General features: G+C 37.2%; 1 protein-coding gene across 1 annotated transcript in view; it reads left to right on the forward strand.

The window, feature by feature from the left end:
- The window catches only part of DGKG (diacylglycerol kinase gamma), an 81,672-nt gene that overhangs the window by 19,073 nt on the left and 40,455 nt on the right, over positions 1-22,144 (forward strand). Inside the window, exons 6-16 of the mRNA XM_015814142.1 lie at positions 302-559; positions 2,193-2,363; positions 8,840-8,889; positions 9,437-9,511; positions 10,912-11,031; positions 14,241-14,358; positions 15,766-15,854; positions 17,235-17,351; positions 18,811-18,909; positions 20,273-20,389; positions 21,442-21,515. Coding sequence (XP_015669628.1) covers positions 302-559; positions 2,193-2,363; positions 8,840-8,889; positions 9,437-9,511; positions 10,912-11,031; positions 14,241-14,358; positions 15,766-15,854; positions 17,235-17,351; positions 18,811-18,909; positions 20,273-20,389; positions 21,442-21,515 — 1,288 coding nt within the window. The remainder of the gene's footprint in view (positions 1-301; positions 560-2,192; positions 2,364-8,839; positions 8,890-9,436; positions 9,512-10,911; positions 11,032-14,240; positions 14,359-15,765; positions 15,855-17,234; positions 17,352-18,810; positions 18,910-20,272; positions 20,390-21,441; positions 21,516-22,144) is intronic.

Below are 22,144 nucleotides of genomic sequence, written 5' to 3' on the forward strand. Positions count from 1 at the left end.
GTCTTAAGTTATTCACATCTCAGAATTTACAAGAAAATCCTGTCTCTGCAAAAAATCTCTTGCATAAAATAAGGTCCAATTGTATATGAGGACCAAGGGAATGTATACAACCATCAAGAAGGGCAGCACAAAGGTAGTGTTGTGGGCCATGCTGGCTGAGATGATAGGTTTGGAAATAATAGTCTAACATGGAAAGGAGGCCTCCATATTGAGAAAATTAATATAAAACATCATTTTTCATTATGATTCATTTCATGATTCATAAATCAAGGATGATTTATCGCTTTTTTTAAAATTACAGGGATCAATGGGAAAACTCTTCTAAGTGCCATGGGAAGGCATACCCCTGAATCCAAATGTCCCCAGACAAATCTAGCAGAACCACAATCAGCATCTCTCAGTCCTATTCCACCATCCAACATCAATGTCCTTGGGAATGCCTCACCTAGCTGGTCCAGATCATCATCACAAAAATCCACTGCTGGTAACCCTTCTGCTCACAACTCCTCAGGGTCCTCCAAGATTTCCTCAGGTTCACTGCTTACTCCACAATCTCCAGGTGAGATCTGCCTTTCTTTTATGGAGGCATCTTTATATATTTTCCAGCCTCACTCACATATAGCTATGAAATTCATTTCAGAGGTCAAAATCCTAGCATGGGATACACATCCGGTACCTGAAGTGGAAGGGTGAGCTGAGGTAATGCACTTTTGGCCTCTCTGAGGGTTTAAGAAGCAGAAATATCTACATTAGACTGAGAAAATGATTTCAAAAGCAAATTTGCAGCATTGACCAATAAATTACTTCCAGTGGGCTCCCTGATTCAACAGCCCAGGTGCATTTATCTGCTATATGGATCAATCAGTTTGAAGGAATCTTCACCCACTACAGATAGTCCTCAATTTACAACCACATTCTGGAATTTCCAGAATTTCCATTGCTAAGCAAGGCAGCTGATTTTATGACTTTTTTTGCCATGATTGTTAAGTAAATCACTACAGTTGTTAAATGAATCATGCAGTCATTAAGTGAATCTGTCTTCCCCCATTGACTTTGCTTGTCAGAAGCTGGCTGGAAAGGCTACAAATGGCAATCATATGACCCCAGGAGACTGCAACCGTTATAAATGCATGCTGGTTACCCAATGCCCAAATTTTCATCACATGACCACGGGAATGCCACAGTGGCCATAAATGTGAGGACCAGTCATAAGTCACTTTTTTCAGTGCTGTTATAACTTTGAAAAATTGCTAAACAAATGTTGCAAGTCACGGACTACCTGTAATTTTATTGGAATGGTGTTATCTAATGTTTGAGCTCAGCTAGGAATCTGTATTTTTATTCCAAGCATTCTGAATTCAGCAGTTTTTGATGTTTTTTGACGTTTGCGTGATTGGTAAGGGTGGAGTAAGAGCTGCTTTCTTCCGAGTTGTTGTTATTCAATTTTTTTTATTATGTGGTAAGAGCAGCTGGGATGGGGAAGTCACTGGGTGACCCAATGTTTCCAGCGTACTAGTTTGTGCCAGGTTTGCAAAAGATTGCAAACATTCTACGTAGTTTAGAATGTATTGGTGAACTGATTTCTTCACCCACACTTTAGTTATTTCTTCCAAGTCATATCTTCCTTTTCAGATTCAAGATACAATCTAATAAATATATTAATCAGCTCTAGTCCACAAAATTGCCTACTTAACAAAATGTTAATTCATACAACAGAATAATTTCCTCCCCCCCACACACACATAGACAAACATATTTCCATGCAAACATCCTTCTTCCTAACCTGTTTTCCTCATTCTTTTCCCTGCCTCCCTGCCTTTCCTTACAGTTCTTCTCAGCCTAACTTCCCCATTGTGCTACCATATTTTCTTATTCACTGGAGTTTTAGGTTTGGATTTTTTAAAAAAACACTGTTACTGCTATGCAATTGCATAATAAAAAACATACCAAAGAAAAATTTACAACGAGAACTACAACTTCACCCACAACCTTAATTCTTGATTTGCCATGCAAAATCTGTTGCAGCCCTTTGGCTCACAAAAGTTACTTTTGATCTAAGAGCCACATTATACTGTAGCCCTAGATCAATATAACCTAACGGTCACCCTGTACCTATTTTGAATTATAAGCTAAAATGGCAGCTTGGAAACAGTTATTCTAAAGCAACATGAACCCTTTTCTCTTCCCTTTAGGTTCCAAAAGTTTGGACAAGAAACTTCCATTCAACCTCCGAAAGAGTAACATCTCCCTGAAAACAGCCAGTTCACACCCACCAGCCCCTTTGGCTCAGGTAGTCTACCTGAAGGACATTGTCTGCTACCTGTCACTGCTGGAAAGGGGACGGGCTGAGGATAAGCTGGAGTGTAAGTGCTTGGGTGACAGGAAGAACATCTATAGTCCTTGAGCACCACATGCAAAACTATGGATGCCTTGGTCACAGGTGGCAAGGTGTGGGAGGGTTGTGGTTTTAGAGGAAACCATAAGAGCTTTGAGGTTTATAAGGGGTAAATGCTCAGATTCACATAGGTGTGAATCATGAATGAAGCTGCAACTCCTGCCGACCTGACAGTTCAAAAGCGTGCAAACATGAGTAGATAATGGTGGACTCATTAATGAAGACATGAAAGGAGTCCCCAACTGGGAGTCCCCTGGGCAACAGTGATGTCACTGATCCTTTCACTATGGAAGCACCTCAGTGCTTCCAACACAGCAAAAAAAAAATGTATGAAGATAACAAATTGTTCATTCATTCCTTTCCAGTTAAACAAGAATAGGAACCTGTGGATTCCCATGTACATTGTTGGTATATATCATCAACTCCAACATGGCCAGTGATCAGTGCTGGAAAGAGCTATGGTCCACATCAAGTAGCTCATTATGGACTCAATATTGATTAAACAGCATTTGTTTAATATTCATTGATGGAAGACTGCTACATTGGCCCATAACATATTTCTATGTCTTTTTCTCTTGGGAGAGCAATTTTTAGGGAACAAAAAGTTTGTGAGTGATTTTCAAATATTTTCCAGTATGAAATGCTCAGGTTTCAGCAGTTCCTTCTCCTCTCCTGCAATCACATCTATTCCTCCATGCTTTACTCATAGGCCATCACAAAAAATTAAATGGGGCATAGTTACTATTTTAATTTGCTCACATATTTGGGTGTAGCGTTATTAATCTGAAATATTCCATGTGTCCTTCCTGATAAGCGGCTTCTACTATGATTAATTAAAAGGTGTATGTAGTAGTCTTTTTATTATGTGGTAAGAGCATCTGGGATGGGGAAGTCACTGTTTCTCTTCTCAAGCTAGTATTTTAATAGAAAGGAAAGATGTTAAGAGGCAATACTACATGTACTTTAAAAGCTGTGTCTAGAAGCATTCTCAGAGCATGTACATCGGCTGCCAACCTTCAGTTTTGCAGGTGAGGAATTCATGTATCAGTCATCAGCTCTAATTAAATACCAATTCAGTGATGTGATTTCAAATTACTCAGGACTTACCAGCTTCCTTATCCTAGAACAGTGGTGGTGAACCTATGGCACGCGTGCCAGAGGCGGCACTCAGAGCCCTCTCTGTGGGCACACGCGCCATGTCCTGGAGATGGCAATCGTCCCTCTTCAACCAGCCGCCCGCTAACTCACTGAGGTCGCACGTGATTGGATGCATCCCAGCACCCATGTGCTCGCTGGCCTCTGTGTGCAGGGGCCGATGGTGTCAGGCAGCAGCCGCCCTGGCCCCTGCCTCACCTTGCCCTGTGACAATGGCACCCCCACCCTGCCTCGCCTTGCCTCGCCTCACCCCACAGGACTAGCCTCCTGCCCACCGCCCCACCTGCCAGAGATCCCCTGGATCTCCCCCAACCCTGCCCGGGCCCCACAGGCATCCCTCCCCACGAGCAACATTGAGGTGATCACGCCCACCTTGGCCACACCCACCCTATCTGCCATGACCACCACAGCCATGCCCATCCAGTGGGCTACGCCCACCTGGCACCCGGCGATAAATAAGTGGGTTTTTTGTTGTAGTTTGGGCACTCGGTCTCTAAAAGGTTCGCCATCACTGTCCTAGAAGTTTTTCTCTCAAATAAGTAGCTATGAGTTGGGGAGTGGAATGGTAGAAAATACAGGTTCAAATAGCTACAAACATAGCTACTACTGCAGTTGTGTCAGGAGTGCTGAAGCGCTTCCGGATTGAAAGGATTGAATGGTGACATCACCGTTGCCCGGGGGAGGCCCAGTTGGGAGCTCCTTTCGTATCCTTGTTAAGTTGGGTACCGACATGGTACACATTTATCTACTCATGATTGCCCACTTTTGAACTACTGGATCTGTAGGAGCTGGAGCATGTGACAAGACCTCACCCCATCCTGTGGCAACAACCAGGTCTCAAATGCCAGCCTGCCGATCATCAGCCCTAATCTCGTGTGCCATTATGCTCCCAGAAGTATTGCTGAAGACCTGATACCTTTTGAATTAACCGTTTAAAAAATAAACCTACTGTGATTTGGAAGGGCAGCTCATCTGATGAATTTTAACCCTTTTTGTAATGCCTAAACAGACTTGCTTCTCTTTTCTTTACAATTATCTTTTTCCACATATTGTATCTCTCAGTTTTGTTTTCCTCTTTTATTGTATTTCCTTTCCATTTCTCTTCATTCCATTTCCAGCCTTATTTTGGAGTGACTACTGGTGGTCAGTTGTATTCATGTACATATAAGTGTGTGTGTGTGTGTGTGTGTGTGTGTGTGTGTGTGTGTATGATGTTATGTGAATCCTTTTATTGCAGAAGGGACTTTCCAGAAACAAATGGAGTTGGCAGTCCTAGGTGGACACAATAAGGAAGCTATGCACCACGAAGGAGTGGTTGCCTGTTTATAACCTTTTTTCATCTTCCACCTATGTGCTAAATTCTGAGTCATTTGCCATTTAAAACTGCTAGTTTATAAGCCAATCTCTATTAATACATCAGAGAACATATTAATTATGAGATATCACTTGGGGGAAAAACTATCATTCTCCCAGGATCATCTATGATTTATTCTAGTGTAAACTTTCAAGTTGAATTGTTCTGTAGAATCTCTTCAAACATCACAGCTGGTGTCAAAATGTGATGTTGGACCTGCCCTTTAGATTGGATGAAACATTCCTCGCCTGTGGATTAGCCTCTATGTAACTGGATATGGTGATAAGCAAGGATATTGCTTTTCCTATTTGAAGTGATGTTGAACAAATGTTTCTTCTTTTCTATACTGTATGAGTGTGTATGCCAGGACAAAGTTATTCATCTCTATTGGCCTGCCAGGTTCCGTTGTTACATATCATTTATTTTATGAACGGAATTGTCAGATATGTAGAAAAGAAAGGAGAAAAATGAAAATTGCTATCTACATGTTACTTTTTGCAAAATATAAACGCCATACATTGAGAAATAGTGTAGCTCCATTAGCATTCCTGAAAATTGTAAAAGGCTGCCCTCTAGTGCTATTTGTTAGTTAACATTAAAGATTAAGAATTTATTATTTAAATGTAATACCATGTACAAACAAAGAAAATTCTTAATCTTGAAGGATTTGGCTGAAGCCAATGTAAAGAGTGACTCTCAAGATAGTTCCTTCTAAAAAACCAGCTACATATTTTAAAAATGAATTAAGTATATAATTATAAGCAGTGCTTTTTTTGTAAAAAAAAAAAAAAAAAAAGGTGCCGGAACTCACACACGTCATACAACCCGCCTTGCCTACCCTACAAGGTTCCATCCAAAAAAGGTGCCGGAACTCCGTTCTGGGCGTTCTATGACAAAAAAAGCCCTGATTATAAGGAATTAAATATGCATATATAGAGAATATTGATGACAATAAATTTGGCACAAAGACATATTATACAATTTTTGAAACAATAGAGATTCAAATTATAGTCTGTGCAGCAAAAAACACATTTCCTCAATTTGAGTTGAATTGGATGACATAATATCCAACCAGCTAGCTGAGCTTCATAGACATTGTAGCCAAATATACCATCTGCTTCTTTGTGGAAATGCATCGCCTTAAGATGAAATAGACATTGCCATTCACATTATATAAATTCACCGGTATTTTTGACCTGCTGATTTGGGTATTCTATTTACATAAAATATCTATTAAATCAGCTGTTAAGCATCTTCAGTGCCGATTATAGTACTTCAAGCCCCATATACTGTAACAACACCATATTGGGGAAAACTGGCCTGATTTATTTTTAATTTAAAATGAAAACCAAAAAAACCAGCCCTCCCTTTTTCAGAAATCATCACCAGACTGCCAACTGCCATAAAAGAGGGGCTGGAGACAACTCTGATTTACTGAATACAATTCATACTAATTCTTAAGGAATATAGATGCATGTATACTACAACTGCAAAAAACTAATTTCCTGACCTCTGTTCAGTCAGAAAGTAGAAATATAGCTGTTGTAAATGCAGACTGCCTCCAAAATATTCCAGAATGCCAGCTACATGCTGGACAGACTTGTTAAGTAGTAATTTAGTCATCTGGTTTTAATTCACATAATGTGGCAGATGCATGCACTGGCTCACATGTGCAGGTGTTAGGATTTAGCTCCAAATCCCTTATTTCCACTAGACAGAAAATATTTTTTATCTTGAAACTAACAGTTTGGAACTGCGGCAGGAAAAAGTAGCCTTAGAAACTGGCTAGAATCCTCAGGATCATCTGGAGGAGAGATCCCAAAATAATTGAAATAGAGATTAATCTTTTCTAGTCACTAATCACCATAAGAAGAATAAGTAAAAATGTCTAACTAGCTAAATTACCTGCAATTAATTTTTATTTCTCTTTTTAAAATTAAATCTAATTTATTGTCTCTGATGTTTACTCCATCAATGCAAGCTATCCATGCATGCTTGATGCCTCTTAAAATCTCTGAGCAGTAGAATGATCCTACCTTGGAGTCTAGACCCTTGCAGGATTTGTTTAAGTTGCTAATTGGTTTTACCAGCACTTTTTATTTTACTCACCATGATTTTACATGTGACTACCTAAAGTTAAATAAAATGTTTCTACATTTTTTTCTTTCTGAAAAAAACCCCTATTGCTCATTTTAATTTCGACTTTGTAAGATGGGTCCCCTCCCAAAGAAGGCTGAATTTTCGTATCACAAGAGTGTACAAGAGTGGGAAATGGTGGTACAAATTTTGTTTAATTTTTAAATTGTTAATGTTTTGTCTCTTTCTCTTTGCCAATGAGGCACATAAGCTGTGATGCTTCTCTTTCTTTCACACTTCTGGGTTCAATGGGAGGACATTAGATAAAGGCAATCCCCCTGGAAAATGTGTGGTGGCAGCAGTAATGATCAAACAGTTACATTAGAGCAAGAAGGCAGGCCAGGATATGTAAATTCAAAGGGCATCTCAGAGAAGACATTTGAGACCTCTTACATTTTGCTGCTAGGGTAGTCCTCGACTTACAATGGCAATTGGGACCAGAATCTCTGCCGCTAAGCAATGCAGTTATAAAGCAAGACTGCATCACTGCATCACTTAGCACAACAATCCCTGCAGTCCTCTTTGCCATCATTAACCAAGCCTCAGAGTTATTACAATAGGCAACTTCCTGCTGGCTTCCCACAAACAAGTCAGTGGGAAAGCCAGCAGGAAGTTAAAAGTTCCAGGCAGCTTGGAAGCAGGTTGGCATACAGGTAAGTGGCTGCTGCTAGGTGGAGGAGGGTGTGGAGGATGTACAAAAGTTCAAGGGAGGAATGGCAAAATCTAGGGAGAGTGTGCAGGATGAACAAGGGTGCAAGGAGGTGCAGTAAGGGTCAGGGAGAGTGTGTGAATAAGGGGTGGTGAGACTTGGAGAGGATATGTGAGGGTGCAAAAGAGATGTAAGGATAAGGGAGGGTGTACAAGGGTACAAAGGAAGTACAGCAAGGATTGGGAGAAGTGCAAGGGTGTGTACAAGGATGTGAGGGTTGTGGAAAAGATGTGAGGAAGGTGCAGTGAAGCTCAGGAAGGATGTGCAAAGGAATGCAGGGGTGCATTAGGATACAAAGGCATAGGGAAGGTTGAGTGTGTGTGAGGGAGGTGTGGCAAAGGACAGGGAAAGTATGCATGTGTGCACAAGGATGCATGAAGTTGCAAGGGGAGCATGATAACAGGGCGGATGCATGAGAGTGCAAAGCTTGAGGAAGGTGTACAAGTGGCTGGCACAGTCTGAGCAGGTGGGAGAAACTTACCCCAGAGAATTGTGACCTTTGCTGACTTTCTCATTGATTTTCTAGGGAAGCCGCAGGAAAGGTGACAAAAGGCAATCACTTGATCACTGGGTCAATAAGCTGTTCATAAGCGCAAGCTGATTGCAAAGTTTCTAGAATATGATTATGTCACTGGAAAGGTGCTGTGGCAGCCAGAATTCTTAACTGATTGTAACCACTATTCAGTCAGCACTGTTGTCATTTCAGACAGTTACTAAACAAATGGTTGTAAGTCAAGGACTATCTCCAGTAACCGAATCTTGGAAGCCTGTCAAAGTTTCCCTCTGCTCTTTGTTACACCAAAGAAAATAACTGTGGGGTAATCTCGAGTTTCCTTCTCACTCCTCTTTTTCAGAGCTCAGCTAATGTTTACTTACCCTCTTTTGAATTCCTTCTCTTTTTTATGGTTATGCATTTATTTTGATGTGAATTATCAAATACAAAGGGTTAACTGAAGGCAGAGACTTCAATGTGGTCAGCTCAAACTTTGAAATTGAGGCAGTGGTAGAGTGTAAAACCTGACTCATTAGCCCTTTTGTGATGGGAACATACATTTATTGCAGATCTCTGCACATTTGTGTTTTCTTGCAGTTATGTTTCGCCTCTATGATACAGATGGCAATGGCTCCCTGGACAGCTCGGTAAGCTATCCTTCAAACTAGTCCTTTTCTTTAAAAGGATAAGAAGCTACACTTTTCCCCAAATGCATTGGGGCTTTCCTACTGTGATGCCACTACAAAGTACATAGGTCGAGGGATACATCAATGAAATCTGGCTCTCTCTGGTCTCCAATTAGGCTACAGCATGGAAACAAGATCATTCAAAGTTGAGGGATTCTTCATAAAGAGGATTATACAGGTCTTTTTCAAAGTTGGCAGGATCTGGTAAAGTTAACTGATTAAATTTTCCAAAACAGTCTTGATATAGTGTAATTCAATTACCTCGTGGAAAATTTAAATGGAAGGCAATAATGTGGGTTTACCCTACTGCAAACTATTTCAAGTGTTTATTCTTAAAAATAAAAAAGTAATCTGACATAATTGTTTTAAAGAGGTGGCTCACCTTCATAAAGATATTTACCTATTTTTTTTCTTGCATGCTAATACATATAACTGCAATATCCATATAGTATATCATTCACATTGTCTTAAAAACATTTACCTTCTTCCATCTTGTTTCTAAATTCAGGAGCTGGATCGTATTATCAATCAAATGGTACATGTAGCAGAATATCTGGAATGGGACTCTACAGAATTAAGGCCAGTAAGTTATTTTTCCATGTAGAATCGGAATTTATTTTTAAAAAGTGCTTTGTTCTGCTTTTGAGTATCATTTTTTTCCCTCTGAGAGTTAAGTCATACACAATATTCAATAAATAGTGTATAACTACCTTTTTTCTTCCCTTTACAGCAAAGTAAACATAGCAATGGATCACTACTAATTAAGATTATCATATGCAAAAGGTTACACCTTCCTCCTAGAAACATGTTTAGCAACATCTGCCCTGTCCCATGTGGACTTTTTTTTCCGTTTTCTTTGGGTAATTCCCCCATGTGGAATACTGGCATTTTTGTATGGGAAATGGAAAGATGGTATAAAACATCTCTTCTCCATGGCCCAGTCAGGATTGCTCTCACAAGCAGTTAAAAAAATCTAGAAAAGTATCTACATACTATTTATATTTAATCATTATGCAGATTGGTCCTGAATTACTGAGATTGAACTATAAATAAAAGATGATCCCTATTTTAATTTCCAGAAAGATTACTATCTTAGTCTGTTGCAGCCAAAACAGAATCTTATGGCATCTTAAAATTAACTGTTGCCCTTAAAAATGTAAGCTACAATTAGTTTTTAATATGCTACAACATTTGTTATTGTTCTTTTTAATGATTCCTTGAGTCATCCATTAATTCTAAATAGCCAGTTTGAGCCTGTCAAATATATTGTAATAATCAAGTCTCAAAAAGACTAGTTAAAAAAAAGAGTATTATTTTTAAATTTATTTTACAGCATTTTTAAGCCATCCACCACCCACAGATTCTTTTTTTTCCCTTAAAACATCTTTTAAGGAATAAGGATAATTATGGTTTCAGAGGAAGAGAAGTTGCAGGCTTAAGAAAATCTGACTTGGAAAAAGTGTAATGAAGAACTGCAAACCAAACAAACAAACAAAACCTAACCATAAAACTAGAATTCCATAGAACTCTAAATTACTCTTGGGACTGATTATCAGATCCAAGCCTGCTGCAAACAAACATGGATTTTAAAAAAGCTAAAGAAGCAAAAAATAAGGGTAAGTTGAAGAAGTCAAGGCAATGTGATGAAACCTTCAGATTGACAACCTGACTTGGATGGAAATATCATATGACACCTTTATGTCTCAGTCAGCTAATAGAATCAACTGACAGCACTCAGTCTGTGAGATCTGCTGATTATATTCAGGCTGAAATTGCCTAGTTGTTGTCTCCACGGCTAAGTCTAGCTCCTAGACTTTGTGATTCACAATGCAAACACTGGTGCTCCTGATTCTTTAACTTAATGTTGCAATCAGTTTTGTTTTCCATGCTAGTGTTCAAAGCCTACAGAACATTTCCTATCATAAAAATAATTGCAACTGAAAAAAAAATAGGATGCACATACCTGGATTTTGTCTTCTGCAGATTTTGAAAGAGATGATGGAAGAAATAGACTATGATCATGATGGAACTGTGACACTTGAAGAATGGATTCGGGGTGGTATGACTACCATCCCTCTGCTCGTTCTCCTAGGCATGGAAACAGTGAGTAACAGGCCTGATCTCACAACAATAAGCCAAACTTTCCCAACATGGTGTGTTTCTAGAGTAACAATACTTTTACCTAGGATAGGAGAGAGTTCTTATTTGTTGCATAACCTTTCTTTCTACACATTATGCAATGTGACTTAACAATAATTAAAATGCAGAATGTAAAATAGAAATTAAACTTAAACCATAAATTAAAACCAAACCAAATATTATTTAACAGTAAAAAAAAAAAGCCTGACAAAAGATATGCATTCAGCTGCTCTTTTTCCAAGAAAAAAATGTGTGCATAACTACTGTTAAGAAGACCGGAAGCCACTTTTTCTTTATTTCATCTTCTTTTCTACTTCTTTTTCTATATTTTTTCACTTTTCTATTACTTTTATCTTTTTTTTTACTCTATGGAAAAGCATATTAAATAAAAATTAATTTAAGAGTATGAGTCTAATAGAATCCCAAAGGAGGACATTCTACAACTGGAAACCATGCGACTAAAGGTCTTCTTCTGCATACTGAATGAGCCTTTACAAACAAGTCCTCTTCTGAAGGGCATCTTATGTAGAACTAGACATCTAGAAAGATTTGTAATAGGAAAGAAAATCCCTCAGATAATCAGATTTCAAGCTGTTTGTAATTTTAAAAATTAGCACCAATACTTTAAACTGTACCCTGGAAGCAATTATGGGAATTAAGTTGAGAAAAGGTGCTGTACAGAATGTGACCTTCTGAAGGAAATTAGATATAATCAACCAGAATCTGCTTACCAGAAAGTAAAGTATGATAATTATTATTTCACCAATAATCTAATTGTAGTTTGCCATTATATGTAATTATTTTTATTAACATTTGCATTGCTTGATGGAATATAAGGAGAGGATTTAAGAAATGCTGTACATTGTAAGGCAGTTATTTATTTATCTAACTTTTACTTTCATGGGCAGAAAAAATTAACATATACAACAGATAATATGTATGTTTGGGAGAAAGATACATCTCTAAGGGATAAAGCACATGATGTGTGGTGCCAGTGTAAATCAGAGGAGCTTTGAATGAACATTCACTTGAATATACACAGCCTCTTAGACTCTTTTAAGTCTCTGACCTTCTGAGAGTGCAAGTATTGCAAAATCCAGATTGTCAGCTTCCTTTTTAGCCATAGACACTAAGAACATCTTGACTGTCTACACAGTTTTCAAGGATTGTGTCAACAGTTATCCAAAGCTTCTAAAAAGTGAAGGAAGTCAATATAAATAAATTTAATGAGGTTCAAATTAAATCTAATAATGTACTAATTAATTGTGTATTGTTAAGTTATGGTGCTATGGAACTGGCATCCATTTTCCCCTCCCTCTGCCTAGATTCTTTTGACATACAATACAAGCAACCTTTTGAATTCCTGGTATAAACATTGTCTGGTACATCAACAGTAGGAGCTATTTGCTCAGTTTCAGTTCTATAATCTCATGATTTAAGAATCCTACCTTTAGACAGTAATGTGGTCATTTGATGGATTTTGAGAGATTATCTGATGTTCTTGATTTCTTGAGCAATACAATAGGACAGACTGAAATATATATATATAGGAAAATATAGTTTCTAATTATAATTCTACAACTTCTTAAAAAGGAGGGTATTAGTCATCATCTATATCATCTAGCTTGTAATTACAGCTATATACAACCAAAGGCAATATGCCTCTGAATGTCAGTTCCTGAGGAACATGAGTAGGAGGATGTTAATGTGCTCTTTGTGAGATTTCCATAAGCTTTATTGACTATTGTGGGATAATAATCTCAGACTATGCAAGGCCTTTTTTTCTGATCCACTACATTACTTCTTAGAAGATAAGTAGCATATTTTGTTATCCAGCAGCAAACCTGGGGTAATATTCCTGTATAAAGTTCTGTCCATTTAAAAATTGTGAATTCTGTGTTTTATAAATTTTCTATTCAGGATAGGCTGGATGGTTGCTTTTTTCTTTTCTTTCAACATTTTGGTAGCATGTCACTTCCTATTTTACCTGGCCACATGATAAGAGGCCATTTGTTCCTTTGGAAACAACTGACCTGATTCAATGTCTGCAGTCCCCAATACTTGTCTGTTTGATTGGAATTAATGGATTCTGCCTAATTTTATAATTATAAAACTATAACACATATAGTTCAAGAATGGGGCAATCTCATTCCAGCCACACCAGAAGCAGTTAAATGGTTAGCTTCCTTAGATATCGAATTATAACATCTATCCCATTGCAATTTTATGGCTCCATATTATGGTGATTTTGTTATGGTTTTATTTGAATTTAATATTTTAACTCCTATATTATATTGTATACACATACACACACACACACACACATTTGCTGATGCTTTATTTAAACTAAATCTATATATTAGTGACTGCATGACCTCGATAGATACCATGCATTAAATAAATAAATAAAATAGAGGTGCTACTATTGATAGGACACCCATCCATGTTTTATATCTATCAGAGATGCTGGTAGCACCCTCTCCCCCCCAAAAGAAAGTCTATCATCCATTAAAGATAATTATATCATTCTATACTAATTGCTGAGAAAAACAACATATTTATATTTTTAGAAATCCAAGTTATAATCCATTAGAATATTCAATCTTTGTCTTTTGACTACATGATAAATGTAGATCAATTTCCCCAAAATGATAGACAAAAACATTGGACTATGGCTGTTTTGATTGACTTACCCACTATAATCAGATTGAATATCCAATCAAAATAGTTATTGTTTGGAGATGATAGAAATGTACTGTAGCATATCAGGAGAAGATCAAGTCAAGATAGGTTAATGTATTCTCTAGGTTATTATTTATCATGAGTCTTAGATTATTTTCTTGCATGGTAGTAAAAGTTTAATTTTAAAAAATTCTGTAGCTGCTCTTCAAAAAATAAAGAGAAGCTAGCAAGACTATAACATAGGTTAATTCAAATAACTATTTACAGGTCATTGACATGCCAATTAAGTTCAAGAGTGTTTGTGTGAGAAAAGCTGATGAATGTTTTCTATAGTTCTGTAGTTCTGACATTATTAGTTTACATTATGAAGAGATAATATTGATTGTGCAAGGTGCATATTTTGGTGACTGGGTCATTGGTGGGTTATTGGAGATCCATCATACTTATTCTTCTCTGCTAAGTGAACTTTTTTTAAAAAAAAATCCCTACAGAATATAAAGGATGATGGCCAACATGCTTGGAGGTTGAAACATTTCAAGAAGCCTGCCTACTGCAACTTTTGCCGCACTATGTTACTGGGAGTTAGGAAGCAAGGCTTGTGCTGTTCCTGTAAGTCTCTACAGATGCACCGTAATCATGGCTAGTGAGGTTACCTGCATATCAGTTGGGAAGAGTCATGTCAAAATCTCCCCAAAAGATGGGGAAAGGGTTTATTGATTTAGTTTCTGTTTAATCTTAAAACAAAGATAGTTAGGCTTCAACATTTCCAGCAGGTTCCTTTCTCAAGGGAAGCTTGAGATTTTTCCAGTTATATGCCATTTGTATTATAGAACCAGATACCAGATAATCCACTTTCAAGACAACCAAAGTAGCAACTCAAGAGAGAATACTTTTCTAGAATTTGGATGGATCTACTTAAAAAGCTGAACATTATGCGCTTTAACAGCTTCCTATTGCCACAGCTGTTCTTTTGCATTGAAGAAATTCATTAGTATTGTGTCCATAGTACTGAACAGTCCCAAAGACTAAAAAAGTTCATTTTTAAAAGGAAAAATATTATAAGAGGCAATCAAACAACAGTATTTTACTGAAATAGATTATTTTACAAAAGCCTAGGTGAAAGAGGCATGTCCTCAGTTGCCATCTAAAGAAAGCTTGGAGGCCAACCTTAGGACAAGAGTTTAAAATATTAAGGTAGGATAGATGGCTAATGAGAAGTTTCACTGGATTCAGTAGAACATAATTTACAGTAAATGAATAAAGATGGCAACTGTTAATACATTACTTTCAAATTTTAACTTATGGGAAACTGAGGTTCAGAAAATAACATATAAACATGTTGATTGTAAACCCCGTGCTGATAAATGACCTCACAAAACACCAGGTAGATGTTAATCATGAGGGGTAAAAGAGTCACATCTTGAGGCAACCCACAACACAAACGTTTAGGCCTCAATCTCTCCTTCTGTAATTGCACTTGAAAAAGGAAGGAGAACCACCACAGTATTGTTTCCAGACCCCTAAGTCAGTTCAGCGGGGTTTTTTAGGGGATTTTTAAGGATAATTTTAATGATCGGCCTGTTTAAATATTTCTTTTTAATTCGGCTTTTAATTATTGTATTTGTATTGTAGTTTTTATGAGGCTGTTAGCCGCCCTGAGTCCCATGAAGAGAAGGGCGGGGTATAAATTAAATTAATAAATAAATAAATAAATAAATATCATAAGTGATGGTATTAAAACTTGCTGAAAGTTTAAGGAGGGCTAGGACAAATGCACCACCTCTGTCCCTAGCCAGCCAGACATTATCCACAAGTGTGATCAATACCATCTCAATGGTGAATCTACTATCATGGATTATGACAACAGTTTACTCATTTAGGATTTTTTCAAGAATTGTATATACAATTGCATACATGGAATAATATATTCTAACAGCCAAATTCTAGAAGTAGCTGGAAATTGCCCTCAATGCAGTAATTTAGAATGGCTCTCTCTTTTTTCTTTCCTTTCTACAGTTTGTAAATATACTGTCCATGAAAGATGTGTGTCCAAAGATATTGCTCCTTGCATCAGTACTTATGTAAAATCCAAGAGAAATACAAATGTAAGTGAGGCATATGTGGAAGATCAGTGCTATGTGTCCACTAATTAATCATCTGTCATGAATTCTAAGCCATCTGTATGCAGAACATGCAGTCCATACTGTCATAGTAACGCTATTTTACTAAAAGAGGCCAATTCACTGCTGTGATTTTGATATAATATATCAAAGGACTTTATATTTGGGGAAGGATTTGCAGATAAACTTGGGCTTAATTTTTGTTTGCAAAGTGATAAGTGTTTCTTTTGACTCCGTTTAAATCTTGTTGCCTTAAATGTTGTATTTAGTGAAAGTCAGTATATGCATTTAATATAAAGTAGGTCCACAAAAATACTGCCTTCCAGATCTTCTCATCTTCGGTAAGCTTTGCCTAGCAGTAAAACAGCACAGGGTGAATCCCTTGCAAGAAATTTCTCTGTTTTCAAAACTGAAATCTAAATTATAACATTGTTCTCTATCAATTACATCATTTACAATATCAACCAAACTCAATTAACTACTTCAACAGTATTACTAGGTACACTAGATAAATAATACACCAACAGTACTAATAAGTACTACTAGAGAAATGAAAACTGTGCTGAAATTGTAACCGTGTTAAGATTCAAACAGTATGCTCTCTGTTGCAAACCAAAAAAAGTTAAGTTGCAGTTAGTACAGGAGCCAAATTGAAACTTGGGTTTTGAATCAAACACTGAGGCTTCAGAGACACGCAATTGTTTACAATGTATGCCTATGGGTATACAATACTGCTTAAGAGTTGCTTTCAAAGATATGCACATTATAAGTTATAATGTAATGGTGAGTGGGAAAGACTGAGCAGAGCATAAGGCTCAGAAGGGCCTCTCCATAAGTTCTCAGGCTCCAAAGATGATATCAGGAAAACTGTATTTTCACTCTTACAAAATTCTATTAACATAGCTTTACAGTAAAATAAAATTAGTTTATCTGATCATGTTTCCTGTCTGGTCTACCTGGTAAGGCTGATAGTTAAGCTATTTGCCTACAACCATTTATGTTTTCATAAATGTATAGATAGATCAAAAGCATTTAGGCTTATATACAGCTCCATAGCCCTCTGGGCTGTTTATAGTGACAACATATTGTCCCAACAATCTGGATTCTCATTTTACTGACCTCTGAAGGATGGAAGGCTGAATCAACCTTGAGTCCTATCAGGATTGAACTCCAGGTTATGGGCAGAGTTTGTCTGTAATACTGCATTCTAACCATTGTGTAACCAGGGCTCTAATATAAATGTATAGAAATACCCGATAATCAGAGAAAACTATTCCCTAAACTGAAGATGGGGACTAGGAACTTCCCTAAATTTGCACTATCCTCCCTTTCTACCAAGCTATTTGAACAATTTTGCTTTTCTAGGTTATGCAGCATACATGGATTGAGGGCAATTCTCCAGCCAAGTGTGATCGGTGTCATAAAAGCATCAAATGCTACCAGGGAATTACCGGACTACATTGTGTATGGTGCCAAATCACAGTGAGTACGTGAAAAGAATGTTGTCTTTTTATTTTTAATCAAAGATTATGGAAATCTATTTTAGTCAAGAGAGATTTTTACACATTTAAGTTAATATTTTTGTGGCATGTTTTAAGAAATAAAGATTTATCTTCCCATACTAGTTTCCCCTCCTAATCCCAAAATTAGCCATCATCCAGTAAATTATGGAGAAACTGTAAATGCTAAAAATATTGTAGCTCAGCAGTTCATGCCACTATCCATCATCTCTTTTATAACCCTGATTCTGACATATAAAAGGAAGATGAAAAGGAAGATCCAAAATGTATTTTTAAAAGGCTTCAAATTTGGCTTTCTCAAGGAACACTTCCAGCATTGGATGATAACAATGATATATTACCCACTTTGCAACTATTGTGAACTATTGTAAGCACCTTTGTGGCACAAAAATAAAGCTCGTAGGATGTATTACTTTTTTATATTTGGTGACATTTCATTGTTATTGTTATGGGTGGTGAATGGTACTACATGCCTCTTAAGTGCAGTGACAGGTACAACAGTTTACCAGGCCTGCAGATATTAAAGCAAGAAGAACAAAGCTGTTCAAAAAATGATTTACTGATTTTATTAATGTTTTAATTTAAGCTCGTCTCCTTTTCCAAAGAACTCAGAGCAGTTCTTTGAAGAAACAGCAACAATTTCACAGAGTTACAAGCTATTTACTACAGAAAATCATAACCTGAGGCATATAGGCTATATATACTCCTGATCCCTGAACATTACCTCCAAAGCTTCTCTTAAAACGTTAGCAGCAAATTGTAATTTTTAATATGATAGAGGAGGGTACATTGCTGGACAGTTGTAGTTTCCAAGTGATCTTAAAGGCCAGCCCATGTAAAATGCATTGACCATGAGCAAGGTCTTCCAGTCCAGAAAAGGGCACAGTTGGTGCACAACATGCGAAAGTCCTCCTGAGCTGGAACCATGATTCCAGGAAAATCTCATCTGAGGAAGTGTGACCCTTTCCAGAGTCTTTTTAATCAATATGATGATAAACCAGCAGATCCCGAAGGAACCAAGAACATAAAACCTCTCCATCTTGCCAGGTTTGGGCCATGAGTTTTTCCCCATCTAGAGCCACACAGCTTCCAGACATTTGGTCAGCACCATAATACCTGCCAAGTCAGGGCTAGAGATATATAACTGTATCATCAGCATATTTTCCCCTCTCCATTTTGGTACAAAAAGAAGCATTATTTTCTTGTGATATTTTCTCCTTAAGGAATTAACTCTCCCAAATAGAAAGCAATGGCTTTTCTGCAGTGCTGGAGACTAAAAGCCATCTTATCAAAGAAACATCAGATGCTTTGCTAATCTGATTTCTTGATCACAAGTAAAGGAAACATTTAGAGGATCAGATGGATATGGATGGAAGCAGGAAAATAAAAATTGGTACATGCTGTTTTCTCTCTTCTTAAAGCTTCACAACAAATGTGCCTCACACGTGAAACCTGAATGTGATGGTGGGCATCTCAAAGACCACATCTTGCTGCCTTCCCAGATCTGCCCAGTTGTTCTGGTAAATGAGTCTGCTTGGCACATATCAAACTGGTTTAATGAATGGTATTTTCTTGTTGGTTCTGTCTCACTTAAGGCAACTGGATAATATAGTCTCATGATCCAAATGGCTTTATCCAAACTGATTTGGTTAATTAGATTCCTATACCATTACAAACCTGGTATTCCTTTGTAATACCCTCTGTATTGGACAATAGTTCCCCACAATCTTGTCCACTGTGGTCTCAAGCTGGGAAAAGTGCACTAAGGTTCTCATAATAACTACACTGATAGTTCCCAGGGCATACATGGATGTCACAAATAGGACTGGCAGTGGGAAGGGGAGATGTTATGGATTAATCTTCTTTGATTTTTAAATGGAATAAATCTATGTTAAAGCTTGCATCTGTTTTCGTCTAATTTCAAGGCCCAAATTTAATTATTATGCAATCATGTCATTATGCAATGCAGGGAGGTTTCTGGATTTTTGACTTAGAGTTTTCTGTCTGTCTAATGTATGTGACTATGACTAATGAACAAAATTCTTAAATGCATTAAATAAAAATTATTACATGTCAAACAACATATATCAGAATTTAAATATAAAAAATGGACAAACTGTTGAATGTATCAAACCATGCAGAATACATTAAATAATATGTTTTACAAAGAGTCCCTCCTTATGAGGAGAAACTGTAAATATATAAACCAATATGGAACATTTATATATGTTATATAACAGAGGACTGCTTCCTCTGAAGCAGAGGGCATATAGGTGTAGAGTAAGACTAACCAGGGCCCACTAACTGTACATTAGTGAAAGAAAGTCACATGAATGTTAAAAAAAAATCAAAATGAATGAAGAGCTGAAGCAATTCTCTTAATTTGGAAATATTAGAGAAAAGGCCAGTAAAAGGGACCATGATGTACAGAATGATTCTAAAGAGAAAATGGATAATAAGATTATATAATTCAATGGAAGTCTTTCCATAGTTACTAATCATTATGGTTTTATGCCTTCTCCAAGATCAGAGGCATTATGCCTCAATTAAATCTTGTTTGTGGGAATTTTGTGGCTATTGCTAGGCAGAAGCTACTTTTGGGGTGATATTTTCAGAACTTAATTATAATTTGTAAGAAAATTGCTAGGCTATCCAAGATCATTTGGAATTTATAAAATGCATGTCCTTTACCAAATGATAAGTTTTGTACTGTTTGATAGGCAGTATTTTAGTATCCATGTGTTATTACAATATCCCTAGTCTTTTGTGGTCCTATTATATATTTTTATACTTAGAATTCCGTAATCTCCTCTCTGTTTATGTCATTAGTACCTCTTTGCTATCTATTTTTAAATGTCCTATGCATCTTTGATTCTTCAAAAGGATAGGCAATCCCACTCACGAAGATCAGAGAGTGAATCACCATCCAGCACCACCCCCGAGGATACAAACATGATCTTCAGATACAATACTACTACAGTGGATGGACATGGACTGCAGGTGGGTAGCTGATAGCATCTTTTCTCCCTTGTACATGTATAGTTGTATGTACCCATGGAGAAGCACTTTCATCATTGTGACCAATAGTGGGCCACTTTGGAGAAAGATATAGTGGAATACAATGTCGATATAGGCAGCTTATAAACCACTTTGAAACTAGATAGTCCCAAAGCATTTTATGGCCAGAAAAAATAATAACAAGCCATCATTCCCTTCTCCAGTTCCATATACAAAGTTAAATAAACTGGAAGTTGCATTTTTCTTTGTAATAACATTGGGACAGTATTTTTTGCATTCCTGAAGGCAATTTGATAGTTTACATCCATGTTTCTCAACTTTAGCGTTCTTAAGATGAGTGAACTTCAGTTCTGAGAATTCACCATCAAGCATGATTGGGGAGTTCTGGGATTTGAAGTCCACGTATCTTAAAGTTGCTGAGATTGAGAAACACTGGTTAAGAGACAGAAGGAAAACTACATGTCATATTGCTTTTTTTTTCTAACATCTTTCAGCATCTGTTTTTTGAGGTACATGCCTCAATCTGCCTAATGGAAGCCCTTGCCCCACTCCAGGAATTCTAGCTATGTTAAACTGTGCATGTGTTAATAGCAGTATATCCATCCCCTTTAATTTAGAATTCAGCATGACTTCTCTTTCAAAAAGGTTATAATGATATAGAATCAGTGCTTGCAAATGTTTGATTGGGCTAATATCTGTCATGCCCTTAAGAATGCAGTCACTTGATGTGTATCAAAAAGGCACAGGAGGTGACAAGCCTCCTAAGTAAAGATATCCATTTATTATTCTTTGTCCAATATACAATATGTGACCCAGTGTATAGCAAGACAATATGAAGAAAAGGTGCAAAGAATAGCACAGTTTGGAGGATCCTAATGTTTCTCCGTGGCACTAAATCCTATTTATCCAACATCTTTCTAGTTAGTTGTTTTGCTTCACATATAACTCGGCCACATCACTTAGTTCTCCTTTCTGCACAGTGTTTGTATATTGTGCAAGGAGTCTGCTTGTTTGATATATACTTTGGTTTTCAGATCACGCCTATGCTAGGGACACACCCATTGCTGGTATTTGTGAACCCCAAGAGTGGAGGAAGGCAAGGAGAAAGGTATGTTTCCCCCTTCTTTTGGAAAATTGTACATTTCCAAGATTTAATATTGTGATACAATAAGTGCATCAATAAATTGTTGCAGACAAATAAATCTTCCTCAAGCAAATGTTTTATAGCAGATTTCCCCTTATATTCAAACTATAATGTTCCTTATAAAATGTAGTTGCGATTCCAGGTATTTTTATCATTACTGTTACACGTGCAAAAGCTCTTACATGGAGTCCTGGTGGCTCAGTGGTCAGAATGCAGTATTGCAGGCAAACTGCCCACAGCCTAGAGTTGGATCTTGATGGGGCTCAAGGTTGATTGAGCCTTCCAGCTTTCAGAGGATGGTAAAAGGAGGACCCAGATTATTAGGGGCAATATACTAATGTTGTAAATCGCCCATAGAGTGCTGTAAAGCACTATGGGGTGGTATAAAAGTCTAAGTGCTATTGCTAAGTGCTATAAGCTTCTGTGAATGCCCTAAAGCAGGAAACTGCTATAGCTGAGCACCAGAATATTAATTTTGAATGCAGAAGGGTCCAAGTTAAATAATTTTCATTTTCAGATAATGGTAAGACAAAACTCCAGAGTGGAACTCTGGAGACCTGCTGCCAGTCAGTGTAGAATGTTGGTAAAGAATT

Source organism: Protobothrops mucrosquamatus, unplaced genomic scaffold (assembly GCF_001527695.2).
Source record: "Protobothrops mucrosquamatus isolate PMUCROS unplaced genomic scaffold, P.Mucros_1.0 scaffold225, whole genome shotgun sequence".
Taxonomy (NCBI): Eukaryota; Metazoa; Chordata; class Lepidosauria; order Squamata; family Viperidae; genus Protobothrops; species Protobothrops mucrosquamatus.